This window comes from Pleurodeles waltl, chromosome 8 (genome assembly GCF_031143425.1).
Source record: "Pleurodeles waltl isolate 20211129_DDA chromosome 8, aPleWal1.hap1.20221129, whole genome shotgun sequence".
Taxonomy (NCBI): domain Eukaryota; kingdom Metazoa; phylum Chordata; class Amphibia; order Caudata; family Salamandridae; genus Pleurodeles; species Pleurodeles waltl.
Genome location: NC_090447.1, coordinates 830,732,780 through 830,750,391, shown reverse-complemented (window position 1 = coordinate 830,750,391; position 17,612 = coordinate 830,732,780). Strand labels below are relative to the sequence as shown.

Genomic DNA, 17,612 nt, shown 5'->3' with positions numbered 1-17,612 from the left:
ATGTCTCCAACTGTGCCATGTCCTTACGCAACATTAGGACTCTGGCTGAGGTTTATGAATACAGCTCATTAGAAGCCAAGATCCTTTATGGGCCTCTTTAGGAAAGGTCAGGATAGCCCACATATATAAATTACTGGTCATTAATTTTTTTATTGATCCCTTTGCAGCCCTGAGGCACAGTGGAGCACGTGGATGGGTCCCTTGGATGAGAACGATTGGAGGGTTGCTTGAATGCACCCCCCACCTACAGATGCTGGCTATTTTCTCCTGGCTCTGCCTTATCCAACTTAACTATCTGTATGTGACATATGTTACACCCAAAAGACTATGGCGTATAGGATTGTGCCATGCAGCAGAATGTTTCAGATGCCAGGAGGAGGAAGATGATTTCTTTTATGTGGTTTGGGATTGCCATGTCATTGCAACGTACTGGCAGGAGATTTTTGCTGTCCTATCAAGGGTCCATGAAAGCCCAATAAACTAATTCACCATGAGTTGCCCTATTGGGAGTGTTGGAGTATTTGGGAGGAGTGTACCTTGGTGGGAATTCTCACCCCCCTTGCAGTGCAGAGACATTGCTGAACTTTGTAAACCAAGGACCCCGCCAACCCCCTTTGTATGGAGACTAGCTATGGACAGGAGTAACTCATATAGGGGGCGAGGGGCTGCCCTTGAAAGCATGCAAAAATGTGGTGGAAATGACGGGACTATTTTGGTCAGTGCATGTACTATCTCATGCTGTCTGCTGATAACTGGGGACCACACATTATGAATGTTCTGTCTGGTGTATGATGTTCCTGTTTCAAAATCAGTTTACTATAAAAAAAAATTAAAAAAATTGTTATAAAGGAGGAAACTGGGACAAGTTGAAGGCCCATCCAATGACCTATTTTGCGTGCCATTTTCCAAGCAATTTATGCATAGTTTTGCTCTAAGTTCTTACCTCTATCCTATGGGTCCATCTACATTAATCACTTTCTACACTGTTCTCCTGTAACTCCAGTCGTGCTAACTATCTGTACTAACCCAAAGACACTTGATATTTAAAACCACACATTTTCAACTTTGTGTACAGAAAATGTAATTTCACCTAGCACAAACAACGTTTGTGGAAAGTATTTGAAGCAAAAATTAAATCAAATCCTGTGGTTAAGTGTTCTGATGATTCAAGGACTATGGGGGTCATTCTGACCCTGGCGGCCGGTGACCGCCAGGGTCACCGACCACGGGAGCACCGGCAACAGGCTGGCGGTGCTCCCAAGGGCATTCTGACCGCGGCGGTTTAGCCGCGGTCAGAAAGGGTAAACCGGCGGTCTCCCGCCGGTTTACCGCTGCCCCATTGTATCCTCCATGGCGGCGGAGCGCGCTCCGCCGCCATGGGGATTCAGACACCCCCTACCGCCATCCTGTTCATGGCGGGAAACCCGTCATGAACAGGATGGCGGTAGGGGGTGACGCGGGGCCCCTGGGGGCCCCTGCAGTGCCCATGCCAATGGCATGGGCACTGCAGGGGCCCCCATAAGAGGGCCCCACAAAGTATTTCAGTGTCTGCTTTGCAGACACTGAAATACGCGACAGGTGCAACTGCACCCGTCGCACCCCTGCAACTACGCCGGCTCAATTCTGAGCCGGCGTCCTCGTTGCAGGGGCATTTCCGCTGGGCCGGCGGGCGCTCTTTTGGAGAGCGCCCGCCGGCCCAGCGGAAATGTAAGAATGGCCGCCGCGGTCATTTGTCGGCGGTACCTTGGCGGACGGCCTCTGCCGTCCGCCAAGGTCAGAATCAGGGCCTATGTCTGCACTGCACAAAATTCACAGTTCAATTCAGCTTCTTTAGAAAGGCCCAACATAAATAGAGATGTGAATACTGCACAGGGATGTTGTGTGTTTTTTTCTACCACCAGCCTTTTCGATAAGACTAGAAGAGACCTCAGAATGCAAAATGAGTTTTGAAATCTTTGGATCAACTTTTTCTTACAATCAAATGGCATTGCATTGACATGCATCTTGATTGACATCAGATAAAGAAATAATAATAGTGTTTGCTGAATTTCGCTCTGAGGAATCTTAAAGTGCACATGCTCTATGAATTCTAATTTCAAAGTCTCCCACTCCCATTTCTTGTCTTCAGTATGCTAGGCACATAACAATGTTTAATTATTCAAATCAGTGATTATTTTGCCCTCATCGCTATTGTTAAACAATTTTAGTGACAATACATTGACATTAACCCTAAATGATGGAACTCATTATTGTTTTACAGGTTTTCCAGGTCTGCCCGGGAAGGAAGGTCTACCAGGTAAAAAGATCTTTCTCTGGCTATTTGTATTCATTATTACTGGCCTGGCAACTATCAGGTAGGTGACTTGTTATCTCGTCTTTGGTCATCTGAAACTTGAATTCTTTGCAGAATGTGGACTAAAGGTCAATTTCATGTTCTCCTGAGAGTCATCGCATCGTGGCACGTTTTCAGTGTAACCACTGAATATGCCAGCCACTCCCAATCATGTCTCCTGCATGTAAATTCATCTAATGACCATTCATTTTGCAATGCTATGATGCCTGACTTGATTCAGTCCTTGAGGACTGTCCGCGAGCACTCGTGGTGCTCTTGTGCTTAGCATCACAAGCCTGTCTTCGGAAGGGCGTAGCTCCAGATACCCCAAATCCAAAGCCCTTAAGAGTAGAAACACCATCAACATAAAATAATAATCACGAATCAATATCAGAATGATGCACTGCATAATGCTGTAATATAAACATAGACGGTGGATATAGAGGGTATGAGGGTTTGGCTGAATCCTTGGAGGTAACTCCGAGGCAACACAAGATTTATCCTGAATCAAATTATTTTTACTGTTGACCATGTGCTGAAATCCACTAAATGTACAGTCATCGGAATTGTTACAATCTATAGCCCTGCAAAACCTCGTGCTTGTGTGCCTGCACAGCCTCTGCCCATGCAACGCACAGTGAGCTTCGGACATGCGTGCAGAATGTTGGAAATCAAATAACAGTAGTGATTACTCACAGGCAATCAATCATGCCAAGTGCCCTTGCTGCGATACAGGTTTGAGGGGCACCACCCAGCAGAGGTATGTCAGTTTCTTTCTTACTTAGGGCGGCAGTAATGCTTATGGTCACATTCCTAATTAGTATCACTAAAGATATATTTCACCTTTGATTCTACCGTGTTTTCATCCCAGCAGTGCTTAATTTGAGCAGGTAGTTGCGGGTGAGGTCCGCCAGAATTCATTTTGGGGACCGGCACATATTTTGCCTCATCAGACCTTGACCCAGAGCAAAAGCAAGCAAACACACATGAGGAAAGACGGACGAAGAGAAAGACAGAAAAACTGTGAGGAGGGGAAAAGCAGAAACCTGCACAATGGAGATAAAGGGGCAGGGAATGTCCGGTGGTGAAATAAAGATGCATGACGTGGAATTAAGACTTTGCAGCCTTGGTATTCGGCATGCCAGCATTCAATAGTGCCGACCACAGGCTTCTGAGCAAAACTTTGGGTCTCAACACTTTTTCTTTTACAAATTAAGCACAGACCCAAGTCTCCCGTGTAAATGCTTGCTGCCTACGTGCAGGCACTTCCTGACACTTCACTATCATAGTGTGCTTGGCAGCTCAAAGTACTTCCTTCATTGGCTGCTCAAAAGTGCGCTTTCGGCTCCTGTCACTTTCTCACGTTCCTCTTCACAAAGCAGACGAAATACATGGTTTGCCTGTTCCATTTTGACTGAGACTACTGTCCAGCGGATGTAGGGATGAGATTGTAGGACAGCGGCTTAACAACATTTGAGGGGGCCCCCTGCAAAGTACATGCAGGGGCCCCCTCTGACCTCACTCAGTAGCTTTCATGCCAAGGTACTGACCCGAGGGGGCCCCCTGGTCTCAGGGGACCCCGCACCATGTGGGCTACGGTGGCCTTTGGTACGCCACTGTTGTAGCAAAGCACACTTCTTTCCCAACAGATGCAGGTGCAGATATTGCTACTCAGGCAGGACTCAAGCAGAGCGAGATAGGCAACAAGATCAACTGATAAAGTGATAAAAATATACAAAATTTAGATAGCTATCCAGATTGAAAGAGGAAGATAGACAGAAGTAGACAAAGGTAGACTGATAGACACTAGAGATCTCCAGATAGACATGAAGCAAGATAGCTATACTTAGAGACAGAGGTATGTTTGGCATATATATATATATATATATATATATATATATATATATATATATATATATATATATATATATATATATATATATCTCTGTCTCTCTCTCTCTCTCTATATATATATATATATATATATATATATATATATATATATATATATATATATGTATGTATATAGAATAAAGAGATCATGATGGATAAAATATAGATATATAGACACAGCTAGAAAGGTAGATTAGATTGACGAGTAAATAGAGATAGATGTGACAAAAATAGATCAATAGATTAGATAAACAGAAAGATAGAAAGATAGATAGATAGATAGATAGATAGATAGATAGATAGATAGATAGATAGATAGATAGATATCTGTAGAGAGAGAAAGATAGAGAAGGCTATAAAGATGTACAAATTGATAGGTAAATAGATGAATAAAAGAAAGGGGACAGATAGATAGATAGATAGATAGACAGATAGATGTGGTGAGAGAGAGAATTATATAGGCAAGAAATGACAGATAAATAGACAGATAGCCAGGTGGACACGTATATAGGTAGACAAATAATAGAAAGTTGATAGACCTGGGAGATATTTTAACTTTGACCATATCTACTAGTAATTGAATAGGGTGCAGTGTGGGTAAGCATCAACTGCAAACACTTTTTGAGTGTAAATTATAATGATCATAGATGAATGCTCCAGATGAATAATTGGATCCCTATTGCTAATGAAAGCAGCTAAGTACATTACAGTTGTTTTGTTGCAGACAGTGTTTTGATAATTCTCCTCGATGGGTCTGACACTCATTCACTTACCTCTAACTTCATCACCCTTCAGGTTCATTAGATCACTCACCAGACCAAATCGAATCAAATCAAACTAGATTATTCTCAGTCAATGCCATACCAATATAAAATATTATGATAAAAAACAATTTAAATAATAAAATGGGTTAAAATAGTTCTCAGTAGTTTATGGATTTCCTTTACTGTTAGAAAGCAGACCTAATCCCTCTTAGCTGTATAAAGAGACCCCTCACATTAACAACCGAGTATTCCACATATGATATGGAATAAGGATTGCCCACTTTGATAACTTCCCATAACTGTCCATACCTGTAATTAACCTAGCAAATCCCATATACGATACCACGTCAAACTTGAATGAAGGTCAGTCTACCCTATAGCAAAATGCAAATGTATCAATAGAACATTTAGTAAAAAAGATTTTAAATATGAATAGCATCCACTTTCTGCGTGCAGCTAATGACCGTACAAAAGAGTATAAAATGGATAACAGAATCTCTAACCCAAGCTACACTGACAGACGCCATTGTGACTGTTGACCTATCCAACTTTGTCCTATAAGTTCTCGTTGTGAGTTTACCTAACCTAAACTTCAAATATAAAGTGTCTATGTAAGTGTCAGGTTGAATCCAATCCAGGTATAGCTTGAGGTCAGTATTCTCTTTGCATATTATCGAGCCATGCTTTGTCATGAACATGGCTTTCCTGAGCGTTTGACCCAATATTCCTTCTTAAATATGTTGATTTTGCTTTCATAACAAGGGCAGGATTATCCCATGGGTGGTCTAACCACTGTTCCATGAGGACACTCTTTACATGTGCTACCAACTGACATGCAGCAGCTTCGTCGTAGGATGTCACCTCCAACATGGATCTGAGATACGCTTTGTTTGGTTGATTCCCATGTAACCACACTTGGTACATGATAGGGTAGAGTACTGTAATGTAAAAGATGGTTTTAATATCTAACTCCAGATACAGAGGTATCAAGGGATTGCCAGGTCCTGGCCTAAGAACGGATCTTAGGGAACAATTTAAATGGTCTATATCTCAGGGCTTCCGTACAGTCCCAAAGTTCAGCGCTGGAGGTCATTGAAGCAAAATACTTTTTTCTGTATACTTGAAGAATCGTGCTAAGAGGCTGGTAACCAATCCTCTGCTTACACATCACCACTGTAATGAACGTTTGTCTTGAGATACTGGCATCTTTCATTTCATGAGAAATCTAATAAAGCTTACAGTTAAAATGAATATCCAGATACAGATTATTAATGCATGTAAGAGGGTGGTCTTTCATTTCAAACATATGTTCTTACAACTTCTGTAGTCAGATCCCTTATTATACAATATTCAGCAAATCTGCTGATTAATGTAGGCATAGAACATTCTGTCCGAGAAAGCAAAGCAACATTGTCAGCAAATTGACATTTTGGATACATTGCAAACTTAATGCAAGCTACAAATTTAGTCTCCAGATCAAAGGTTGAGTCAAAATCTATACATTTTACCTATTGTGGAAATTTATACAGGTCATAGGCAACCTCATTGCCTGGTCAGCTGTTCCAATTCCCCACCTAAAACCGGTTGCATATTAGACAAGATGGCTTCCGATGAAACCCAGCCCCGGAGATGTTTGAACATCTCCAGATATTTTGGTCAACTATCTTACTGGCTCCATCCAGCAGTGAAACTGACGTACAGTTGGCTGTTTTGCCTCGACTGCCCTTCTTTGTGCTTTAATAATTTGTGAGAGAGTACGAATGTTACAGGTACTCTCCCAATTACACCAAAGGAAGGTTCAGGACACCTCAGTGGAAAAAACATGCATTAAAATAACTAATATCTTAAAAGGACACAATGTACACAATCCTAGAAAGTGCCCACAACAGTGCGTCTCAGGCACGTTTCAAACACCAGAGTATTTTCAATATTCTGGGGTCAGCGACAGTGGCAATAGTTAAAGGTCTCTTCAGGGGGAGGAAGATCTGTACCTATGCTATATCTGGTTGAAGCTTCTAAGGCCTTCTATCATCCCCTCTGGTGCCTCCCCCCCCCCGCAATGTGGTATCACCTTACTCGCCTACCACTGACTGCTCAATTCAGTTCCACGATTCTCTGTTCTGCACTGCTCCACCTGGACTCTACTCCAAACTTGTCGCTCAGCCTGGATAATTGTTGCAACTTTTAGTCACATTTAGTGTTAACTTTCTATTAATTTGACTCCCTTGTTTTCCTATTGTAATTTATCTACCTGTGATTTTTGCAACTAAACCAAAATTAACACTTCACCAGAGAAAAATCTCATCACGCACCAGATGTTAGTGCTCTACCATTTCATATGGGAAAGGTAAAAGTTTTTTTATAAAAACGAATCAACTCTTTGTGTAATTTACCTGTTAACACTTGAGCATTTGCATTACAAAAACAAGTGTGGCATGCTGCGTAATAAACTGCATTCATTATATTATTCACTAGCTCACAAGACACTACATGTGGGATCAAGATCAGGTTACGTGTAGGGAACATATCATTGTCTAAAAAAATCCAAAACTCTGAAATGGTCATCAGTACACACAATCGCCAGTAAATTACTGTTTGGTATGGAGGTCCGACAAGAAACAACAGGAGGGCATAAATCCTTTTGCGAATACTCCCTACTGCAGGATTACCTTTTAAGAGGGGAATTGGTTTACAATCAATGCACAATATGGGAATGTATACAAGTATCACGGAGCAAAAGAAAAAAAATACTTAACGTTATAAGTAAACTTGCTGCATGAAGCTACTAAAGATTCACATATAAAGCTTCTGTTTCTGTTGTGAATAGGAGGGGTTACCAATCAAGATGGCTATTTCAGAAGTTCTTGAAATAGCTTTCCTTTCCACACCCTTTCTGCAAAGTGAAGGAATAATAACAATCAAAGACGGGGCAGATGTATCAATCTTTCAAGCAGCACAACGCAGCAAGCCACCTTGCTGTGCTGCGTGAAAGGGCAGGAAAGTGCTGTTTTTAACATTATACGATGCATACCTGTCCTTTCCTAGGGCTGGGGCACTAATGTCTGCCTACCTCTAACACAGGCATCTTTTCGGGTTGTATGATGGAACCACGCATGCGGCAACCAGGCATGCCTGAACAACGTGATCGGAACAACGACCGCGTTGTTTCCACGCATGCCTTCACCATGCATGCCTTTACAATGATTTTTCATTGTAAAGGCATGCCTAGTAAAGGCATGTGTGGAAACAGCTTGCGTGGCTGTCGCATGCCACCCCCCCACCCTAGAAACAGAAGTACACCGGCCCCCCACCTTAAAAACTACCCCGATACCGCCTCCCATCCTGAGCACTAAAACAAACCCCCACCCTCAAAAATAAAACAACCCAACCCCTAAAAACAAAATTACCCCGATCCCCCCACCCCGCCCCTAAAAACAGAAGTACCCCGATCCCACCTTTAAAAACTACCTCGATACCCCCACCCACCCTGAGCCCTAAAACCGACCCCCACCCCCAAAAATAAAACAACCCAACCCCTCAAAACAAAATTACCCCAACCCCCGCCCCTAAAAAAAAAAAGTAGTACCCTCACCCCACCTTTAAAAACGACCTCAATATCCCCCACCAACCCTGAGCCCTAAAACCGACCCCCACTCCCAAAAATAAAACTATCCAACCCCTGAAAACAAAATTACCCTGACCCCCCCACCCCTGCCCCTGAAAAACCGACCCCCCTTCTGCTCTGAATACAAAATTACCTCAACCCCGACCCTCGCCACTAAAAATCCAACCCCCCCACCCGCCCTAAATACAATATTACCCTGACCCCCACCCCTAAAAACCCACCCCCGCCCTAAATACAAAACTACCCGACCCCCCATCCCCACTCCTAATAACCCACCCCCCACCTGCCCTAAATACAAAACTACCCCAACACTCCACCCGCCCCTAAAAACCCGACCACTCCACCTGCCCTGAATACAAAATTACCCCAACCCCGCTCCTAAAAAGCCGACCCCCACCTGCCCTGAATACAGAATTACCCAAACCCCCACCCCCTAAAAACCCGACCCCCCACCCGCCCTAATTACAAAATTACCCAGAGGCCCCACACCTAAAAACCAGCCCCCCACCCTGAAAACATAACAACCCCAACCCCCAAATACAAAATTGCCCTGCCCCCCCCACCCTGCCCCTACAAACCCGACCCTCCACCCGCCCTAAATACAAAATTACCCCCACCCCCTGCCCCTAAAAACCCAACCCCCACCCCCACTAAATACAAAATTACTTCGATCCCTCACCCTGCCCTAAAAGCCATATTACAGACCCACCACCACTGCCCCTTAAAAAAAAATAGCCTAACCACCTCAACCCCTTCACCTCCCGCCCCCACCCCTAAAAACTACCCCCAACCCTGCTCCAGCCCCACTTACCTGACCGCGTCCTCTCCAAATGGATCTTCCTTTTTCTCTGCCTTAACCATGCATGTGCATTGTTCAGCACATGCGTGGTTAAGGTAAAGAAATAGTCCTGCGTTGTTCAGGCAAGCATCGTTGCGCTTGAGTGAACAACGCAGTCGTGGTTCCAGACACGTTGTTCTGGATCTTTCCCACCTTTTCGATTATGTTGCAAAGGTGCTTGTGTTACAGACAGCATTATTTTATGCAGAAAGGGATACCTTCCTGCACAAAAACAGTCCTCAGAGACATTTTCCTCTTTTTGTGCATGCTTTCTTGCGTTATTCTTGATATATCAGGCCATGCATGGCCATGCAAGGTGGTCTTGCGTGTCTTGATAAATCTCACTTTGGCTTTGCCACATAAGGGTGTGCAAGGGCATCGCAAAACCTTGATAAATATGGTCCGGGATCTCTTATATGTGAACTATGGCGGCTGCCTCACAGATTCACCAAAGCTTTTGGGTAGTAAGAAGAAATCAACTAGTTATATACATAGCTCGGATCACCAGGATATATACTTAGGTGAAACAAACAATGAAAGCTAAAGTAGCTACACAGTTTTCACTCTTCTCATCCATTTTTAAATAAGCCTTTTAGATAAGGACTGAAATTAATAATTTTAAAATTGGAAATGTAGCACAAGTTCGTCCTTATTAAAGTAAGAATTGAAGATTTCTCACCTTCACACAGCTGAATACTGCAGTAATCTGTTTAAAAGTTCATCAATTTTATGTAGAAGGTAGTGTTCATAATATCGATAAAGAAGTGTCTGTACTGGTATCTGCATCACACCGAGCACTGTAAAATAAATGTGAACAAATGATCTGTGCCTCGACTTATGTGATATTCTGTAATGCAGCACTTTAATTGTTCTTTTATAAACTTTTAATTTGATTCTATTTTAGGTTTAACAACTCAGGGGCCTATTGGAGCCCCAGGTATTCCAGGAGAGCAGGGTCAAAAAGGAGAACGTGGTTATCAAGGATTACCTCTTCCAGGATCCCCAGGGAGAGAGGGCATCCCAGGACCACCGGGTCCGCCAGGGCCCCCTGGAAGAGTCGGTATGCTAAGCTTTTATTACATTGTGGTGCGTCGACTCCATGACATGGTAAAATTATGTATATTTAGGGCATGCCTACACATGGTCGATTTCATTCACACTGTTATTCCTCATTGTTTCTTCAGTAACTTGAACCTAGAATAAATTATATGTCACCCACAGGAAAATCAAAATGGCAGGAAAAAGGAAGCTCCTATGTAAGAATGCTGTTACTTTCTTTACAGAACAAGATGTGCAATATGAAACCAAAAGGCATCCTTGGACAAGCAAAAGATGAATCATATCTTGCAAATTAGTGTCAGGCAGCCGTCGAGGTGCTTTTTACCCACTGCATTAAAATAACAAACCTTCACAGTCTGCTGCTATTTTAAGACAGCAATGTTGACATGAGTAGTTGGATGGAGAATGGCACTGAGGCTTTCAGTAATTACCTCCCTATCCTGCCGCAATACATATGGAGGGACAGGCAAGGAGGATGCTGAGAATGTTTCTTTTCACAGCACCTTTGAAGTTGAACTGCCATACCTTCAATATTGCAAAGTTATCTTTTGTAAAGTTGCATTCAGAGATTTTAATTAGCTTACTCGTCACAAAATGTAAGAGATTTGGTATATTGAAGGCTATTTTCAATCTGAGTTTCCTAACAAATTGAGATCTAAATGCTACATCTTCTAAGGAGGCAATGCTTGGCTACACTTACTATCCTGGATCACCCCACAACAGATACCCCCCTCATATCAATGACAACGTGGAGGCAGACCTTGTCAGGAAGCAGGACAAAGGTGTTAGACCAATATTGACTTGTAAAGAATGCAGGATTGGAGCACGGGTGGATGAGGAAATCCCCCATGTACAAGAGATAGACGGCTTAAAAATAGGCACTTCTTCCAGATGGAGGGTCTCAAAAAGGTGCCAAACGTACTAGACCTGGTGGCATCACCTGCAAACATGGCGCATATTAGCAGGACAGACCAAGAGCATCATGAAGGGTGTTCATCACCATAGGAAGTCAGTCGAGAGGGTGTCTAGCCAATTCTTGCATGTACCAAGAAAGACCACTCTGAACAAAACATGGCAGAATGGCAGTAGCTAACACAGTGGGAGAAAAGCATCACATTCTGGTGTGTATGGGCAAGATGTTGTATAAGCAAATGTAGAAATAAATGTGACATTTGAAAGCAAATTAAAGTAATAACATTCCCAGAACATAAGTGTTTTTTTTAAGATGACTTTACACAGGGGACAAAAAAGTATCTGCAGCCTACATAATGATACCACTGTAACCTGGCGGAGCCCAGGTTCAGGCCTTTGGACGCCCTGGCAGGAAAATGTACATGTCTTTTGCTAGCGGGTAAGCACTTTGATTCCAGATAGTCTCTTCCATCTACCTTTGTGACTGCTTCAGGCAAATAAAGATGCTGAAGAAGCATCTTTTCATCCACTGTTGACAAAGACCCATATTGCTCTTCTTAACACCTCAGCCAAAATGTGATGATAACTCTGTCCTTTTGCTCCTGCTGTCAAGTGGCACAGGTTTGTACACAATCCTAAATTGTTCCCGGAAACATCCTTGTCCCCACTGTTTGTTCCATTTAAGTATGACACCTGCCTCCCTACCTCCTACACACACACACATGCATGCATGCGCACACACACACACACACAGTTACACCTTGTCTCCTATTTCACACTGCATCCCAGGTACAGTAGTGAAGGTGCATTCAGGTGTCATTCTGGAGTGCACCCTCTTCTGTGTTCAATGGTGTTTATTATGTAGTGCTAGGCATGTCTACATAATAAACACCATTGAACCCAGATGCAGTCTAGTTTAAAATGTTTTAGCACTCATGATTGCTTCTGTGGAAACTGTTAGAACAAAATAACAAGTGGTTTGTATCTTAACCTTGCATGTACAGGTTGTCAATCTGGCTAGGTCTGAGTCAACTAGTGCTCACCTAACTGGTGCTTGTCCATCTGAGTGTAAACTCGTAACATAGCTCAACAAAATAGCTTATTTTCCTTAAAGAAATGTGTCTCATATAGCCTATATCTAATTTCACAAAGTCACATTCTATTTAAAGGCAGTAGCTTCATGTCCATTGTATAAAACACAGTGTTATTAACAGAGCCGGCTGGTGACATTTGAAAGTGGTGGGCGTAAAAGTTCAGGGTGAGTGGCCATAGTATATTTAGGAAAAAGAGGAGGCAAGTGGTGCATTTTCAAACATATCTGAGAATCATTCCACTCAAAGGTTTTCTTGTTGCCCTTCTGCTTAGAGTCTTATCCTGGTCCTGATGTGGTTTCGCAATGTGGCTATCAAACAAATGTCAACAGATCCCACACAAACCACCAAATGGTTGTTTGCTACTGGATGACACCTAAATCCTTCCCACACAGGCTCACACCGAAGAAACACAACTCTTCCAACCACGCTCTTCAACATCCAACATAAAGTTTGAAAGTGCTATTTAAATGATACAAAACTATTTAATATTTGGGAACAATGATTTGTGAAAGAAGAGTTTTGGACTGGAAGCGGGTTGCCCTCTAGAAGGTAGGAGCAATCATAAGTTGCTTCACGACTAGGGCAGCAATTTAAAATTACACAAAATACATACACTAAAGCGACGAGAGTAAAGGCTAGGTCATTGAGTCTTCTTCCGGAACTTTAGGTAGCCAACCTGTTGTTGAGAAATATATTTCTATTGAACATTGGGAACCGCTATTCTTAATCGCAGTAGCATTGTTGCATTCTCTGATTCACTTTGCAACAGCTGTAGTGACAAATTAACTTATTTCCAATAATATGCCATTAGGCGGCATCTAGTGGCCGAAGATGGAAGTGGAGACAGTGTTGACTCGCTGAGCATTTCTAACAAATTAAGGGGCATATTTATACTCCGTTTGCGCCGAATTTGCGTCGATTTTTTCGACGCAAATTCGACGCAAAACTAACTCCATATTTATACTTTGGCGTTAGCCGCGTCTAGCGCCAAAGTTCATGGAGTTAGCGTCATTTTTTTGCGTGAACACCTTCCTTGCGTTAATGATATGCTATATGATATGATTTGTGCCCCCCTACATGCCACTATGCCCAATGGCCATGCCCAGGGGACATAAGTCCCCTGGGCATGGCCATTGGGCAAGGGGGCATGACTCCTGTCTTTGCTAAGACAGGAGTCATTTCAATGGGGGATGGGCGTCGTAAAAAAATGGCGCAAATCGGGTTGTGGCGATTTTTTTGCCTCAGCCTGACTTGCACCATTTGTGGACGCCCATACGCCATTTTCCCCCTACGCCGGCGCTGCCTGGTGTACGTCGTTTTTTTAAACGCACACCAGACAGCGCCGGCGGCTAACGCCGGCTAACGTCATTCAATAAATACGGCGCCCGCATGGCGCTTCAGAATGGCGTTAGCCGGCGCTAATTTTTTTGACGCAAAACTGCGTTGGCACAGTTTTGCGTCAAAAAGTATAAATAAGGCCCTAACTTTATCAAAATAAAAGTTTGTGAAATATACTGGCTACGGAGCAAAGTTCAGCTGGAAATGATTTATAATACTGCAAATGCCATTTTCTGTGATTTGCTAGGGCCTTGTTTAGAGACTGGCGCATGGGGTGCACCCAATGCTTAATTTGTAAATATAAAGGTGCCGGTGCTCAAAGCCCTCTTCTTAAAAACGCAGCTGTTGCAATTAAATGTGCGAACACGGAATACTGAGGCAGAGTAATTCTGAAGCCTTCTCGTCCCTTCAGCTCTCTCTTGCAGCTTTCTGCTTTCTCCCATTGTAACGCTTTTTCGTTTTTCTCTTCCTCCGTCTTTCCAATGTTTGTCTTTTGCTCGCAGTAAATGCTTGAGGCAGAAAAATAGGCGCCGGCCCGCAAAAATAAGTGCCGGTGCTCCGCACCAGAAACAACAAGAACAAATTAAGCACTGGGTGCACTGCTAAACTCACAGTTACATTGCGCTATTTAGAGCCATTGGAAGCAATGTAGTCACACTGGCAGATCCTCTGCTTACCCCAATAGTGTAGACCTTTGATGTAGCAACACGCCAGCCAATGGTTTGCCAGATCTCAGTGATGATCGCCCTGCCATATTGAGGATGAGTCAGCCATCCCTCTTTTTCTCTGTCATTGTACACTATGTGAGGCATGACGGCCAGGGGCATGGAAAATGCAGACTGGCACTCATGTGCAGGGATAAAGTCCCTTCATTTAGAAGCGGTTGTTTTTTTGTTTGTAAAAAAAAGCTGCCACTTTTGATGATTGTTTTCTCTGTACCAACGTGTTTATCAGCAGACCTTAAAAATATTGAAGATGCTTGGCAAACTTTTGCTGGTGTGGAGGGAGCTACAGCAGGTATTGAGGCATTGTTCACAGCATAAAGATCCCAACCGGCAGCCAATGATCTCTGAGAAGGGTGGATGATCCTCCTACAGGGTGGAAGACTCCTTACTTCTGCTTCCCTGGCAGAATGGTGGATTATGCTCAAGTCTCTAAACAAGGCTCCTAATTTCCTGAGTATTAGAACGTTGGAATGCTGGGAGCTCCATTGAAAACAATGAAGTAGCTCTGGGCTTCTAATGGCCGGTAGAGGCCCGGAGCTCTAACATTCCAGTATTGTTATTCACAGCTGTTGCTATGTTTAAAGCCCTCCCAGAGCTCAAGGGGATTTCAGTCCCCTCGGGCTCCATGAGGCCTTTGTTTTATTTATTAGAACATTCTTCCCTCTAGTGGCGGAATGTTCTAATAGCTTTATAGCCCTCCATAGCTGGGCTCTACCGGGATTAAAGTCCCACTCCCTTGTTAAAGGCCCTTACCTTTGGCTTGAGCCTTTAACGGTGGAGCAGGCCTCCAGCCTACAGCAGGCTATAAGGTTGTGATTGATAAGCTAGAGAGCAAAGCCAGCCATTTTGCTTATTTTCTGGCCACCATTGACATTCTGACCTCCTCTTGTCTCTGTAGGTGGCTGGCCTGGCTTACAGTGGGTACCAAGAGGTACATACACCTTGTGCAACACAAAAGGATGATGGACGGAGTGCTGACAATGCAAACACTCACCCCCAGTCACAGATCTGGGTTTAATCCATCGTTCTTTTGCTTACCATGCCACCCCAGTTTGGACCCAGCCATATGCAAATCAGTCTTGACCCTGTTCCTCATGGGAACAGTCCAGCCCGAACTGCCAGGCCAGGTCCTCCCTGGACCGGAAACAAGCATCCTGGGACCGGTTTCAGGGTATCACCCTTCTTCAGCCAGGCTAGCTTGATTCCAGTGGCACAGTGAGAAAGGGACCCACGTCTGGGCATACCCTTCCCACTTGGGGCAACTTTAGCAACACAAAACGATGATGGACAGAGTGCTGACAATGCAAACACTCACCCCCAGTCACAGATCTGGGTTTAATCCATCGTTCTTTTGCTCACCATGCCACCCCAGTTTGGACCCAGCCATATGCAAATCAGTCTTGACCCTGTTCCTCATGGGAACAGTCCAGCCCGAACTGCCAGGCCAGGTCCTCCCTGGACCGGAAACAAGCATCCTGGGACCGGTTTCAGGGTATCACCCTTCTTTTGTGTTGCTAATGTCGCCCTAAGTGGGAAGGGTATGCCCAGACGTGGGTCCCGTACTTCCCATGCCACTGGATTCAAGCTAGCCTGGCTGATGAGGGGTGAAACCCCGAAACTGGTCCCAGGATGCTTGTTTCCAGTCCAGGGAAGACCTGGTCTGGCAGTTCGGGCTGGACTGTTTCCATGGGGAACAGGGTCAAGACTGATTTGCATATGGCTGGGTCCAAACTGGAATGGCATGGGCAGCAAAAAAACGATGGATTAAACCCAGATCTGTGACTGGGGGTGAGTGTTTGCATTGTCAGCACTCCGTCCATCATCCTTTTTGTGTTGCTACTTACACCTTGTGCCAGGTCCAGTTATATCTTATTAGTAGATTAGTAGTGATCTAGCAGCTTAGGCTGATAGAGGTAGCTATAGCAGAGCAACTTAGGCTGAACTAGGAGATATAAAATTCTCCTACTATACCACTTATATCATATAGCACTATGGGGGTGATTCTAAGTCTGGCGGGCGGCGGAGGCCACCCTCCAGACTTCCCCCTCCAAAATACCGCTCCGCGGTCGAAAGACCGCTGAGGGTATTTTGGGTTTTGCACTGGGCTGGCAGGCGACCGCCAAAAGGCCGCCCGCCAGCCCAGTGCAAAACATCCTTCCCACGAGGACGCCGGCTCAGAATTGAGCCGGCGGAGTGGGAAGGTGCGACGGGTGCAGTTGCACCCGTCGCGAATTCCAGTGTCTGCAAAGCAGACACTGAAATTCTTTTTGGGGCCCTCTTACGGGGGCCCCTGCAGTGCCCATGCCATTAGCATGGGCACTGCAGGGGCCCCCAGGGGCCCCGCGACACCCCATACCGCCATCCTGTTCCTGGCGGGAGAACCGCCAGGAACAGGATGGCGGTATGGGGTGTCAGAATCCTCCATGGCGGCGCAGCTTGCTGCGCCGCCATGGAGGATTCATTTGGGTAGCGGAAAACCGGCGGTAGACCGCCGGTTTTCCACTTCTGACCGCGGCCGAACCGCCGCGGTCAGAATGCCCAGTGGGGCACCGCCAGCCTGTTGGCGGTGCCCCCGTCATTTTAGCCCTGGCGGTCTTGGACCGCCAGGGTTAGAATGACCCCCTAAATCATAAAAAACACAATACTCAGAGTTACTAAAAATAAAGGTACTTTATTTTATTGACAATATGCCAAAAGTATCTCAGAGGACATACTCCCTTAGGAGGTAAGTAAAATACACAAAATATATACACAAACCAAAAATCAGGTAAGTAAACAGAAAAATAGTGCAAAACACTATAAAAGACAATAGGATGCAGTAGGCCTAGGGGCAACACTAACCATATACTCTGAAAGTGGAATGCGGATCACGAAGAGACCCCAGGCCTAGTGTAGTGTGTAGAGGGTCGCTGGGAGTGTAAGAAAACACTAAGGGTGTCCAAGATACCCCACCCCAAGACCCTGAAAAGTAGGAGTAAAGTTACCCTATTACCCCAAAAAGACAGTAAAGTCGAGATAGGGGATTCTGCAAA

At 44.4% G+C, this 17,612-nt stretch overlaps 1 protein-coding gene across 1 annotated transcript in view; it reads left to right on the top strand.

Moving 5' to 3' along the window:
- COL4A1 (collagen type IV alpha 1 chain) overlaps positions 1-17,612 on the top strand; it is a 521,418-nt gene that overhangs the window by 277,875 nt on the left and 225,931 nt on the right. Inside the window, exons 20-21 of the mRNA XM_069205109.1 lie at positions 2,261-2,296; positions 10,357-10,512. Of these exons, the coding sequence (XP_069061210.1) occupies positions 2,261-2,296; positions 10,357-10,512 (192 nt within the window). The remainder of the gene's footprint in view (positions 1-2,260; positions 2,297-10,356; positions 10,513-17,612) is intronic.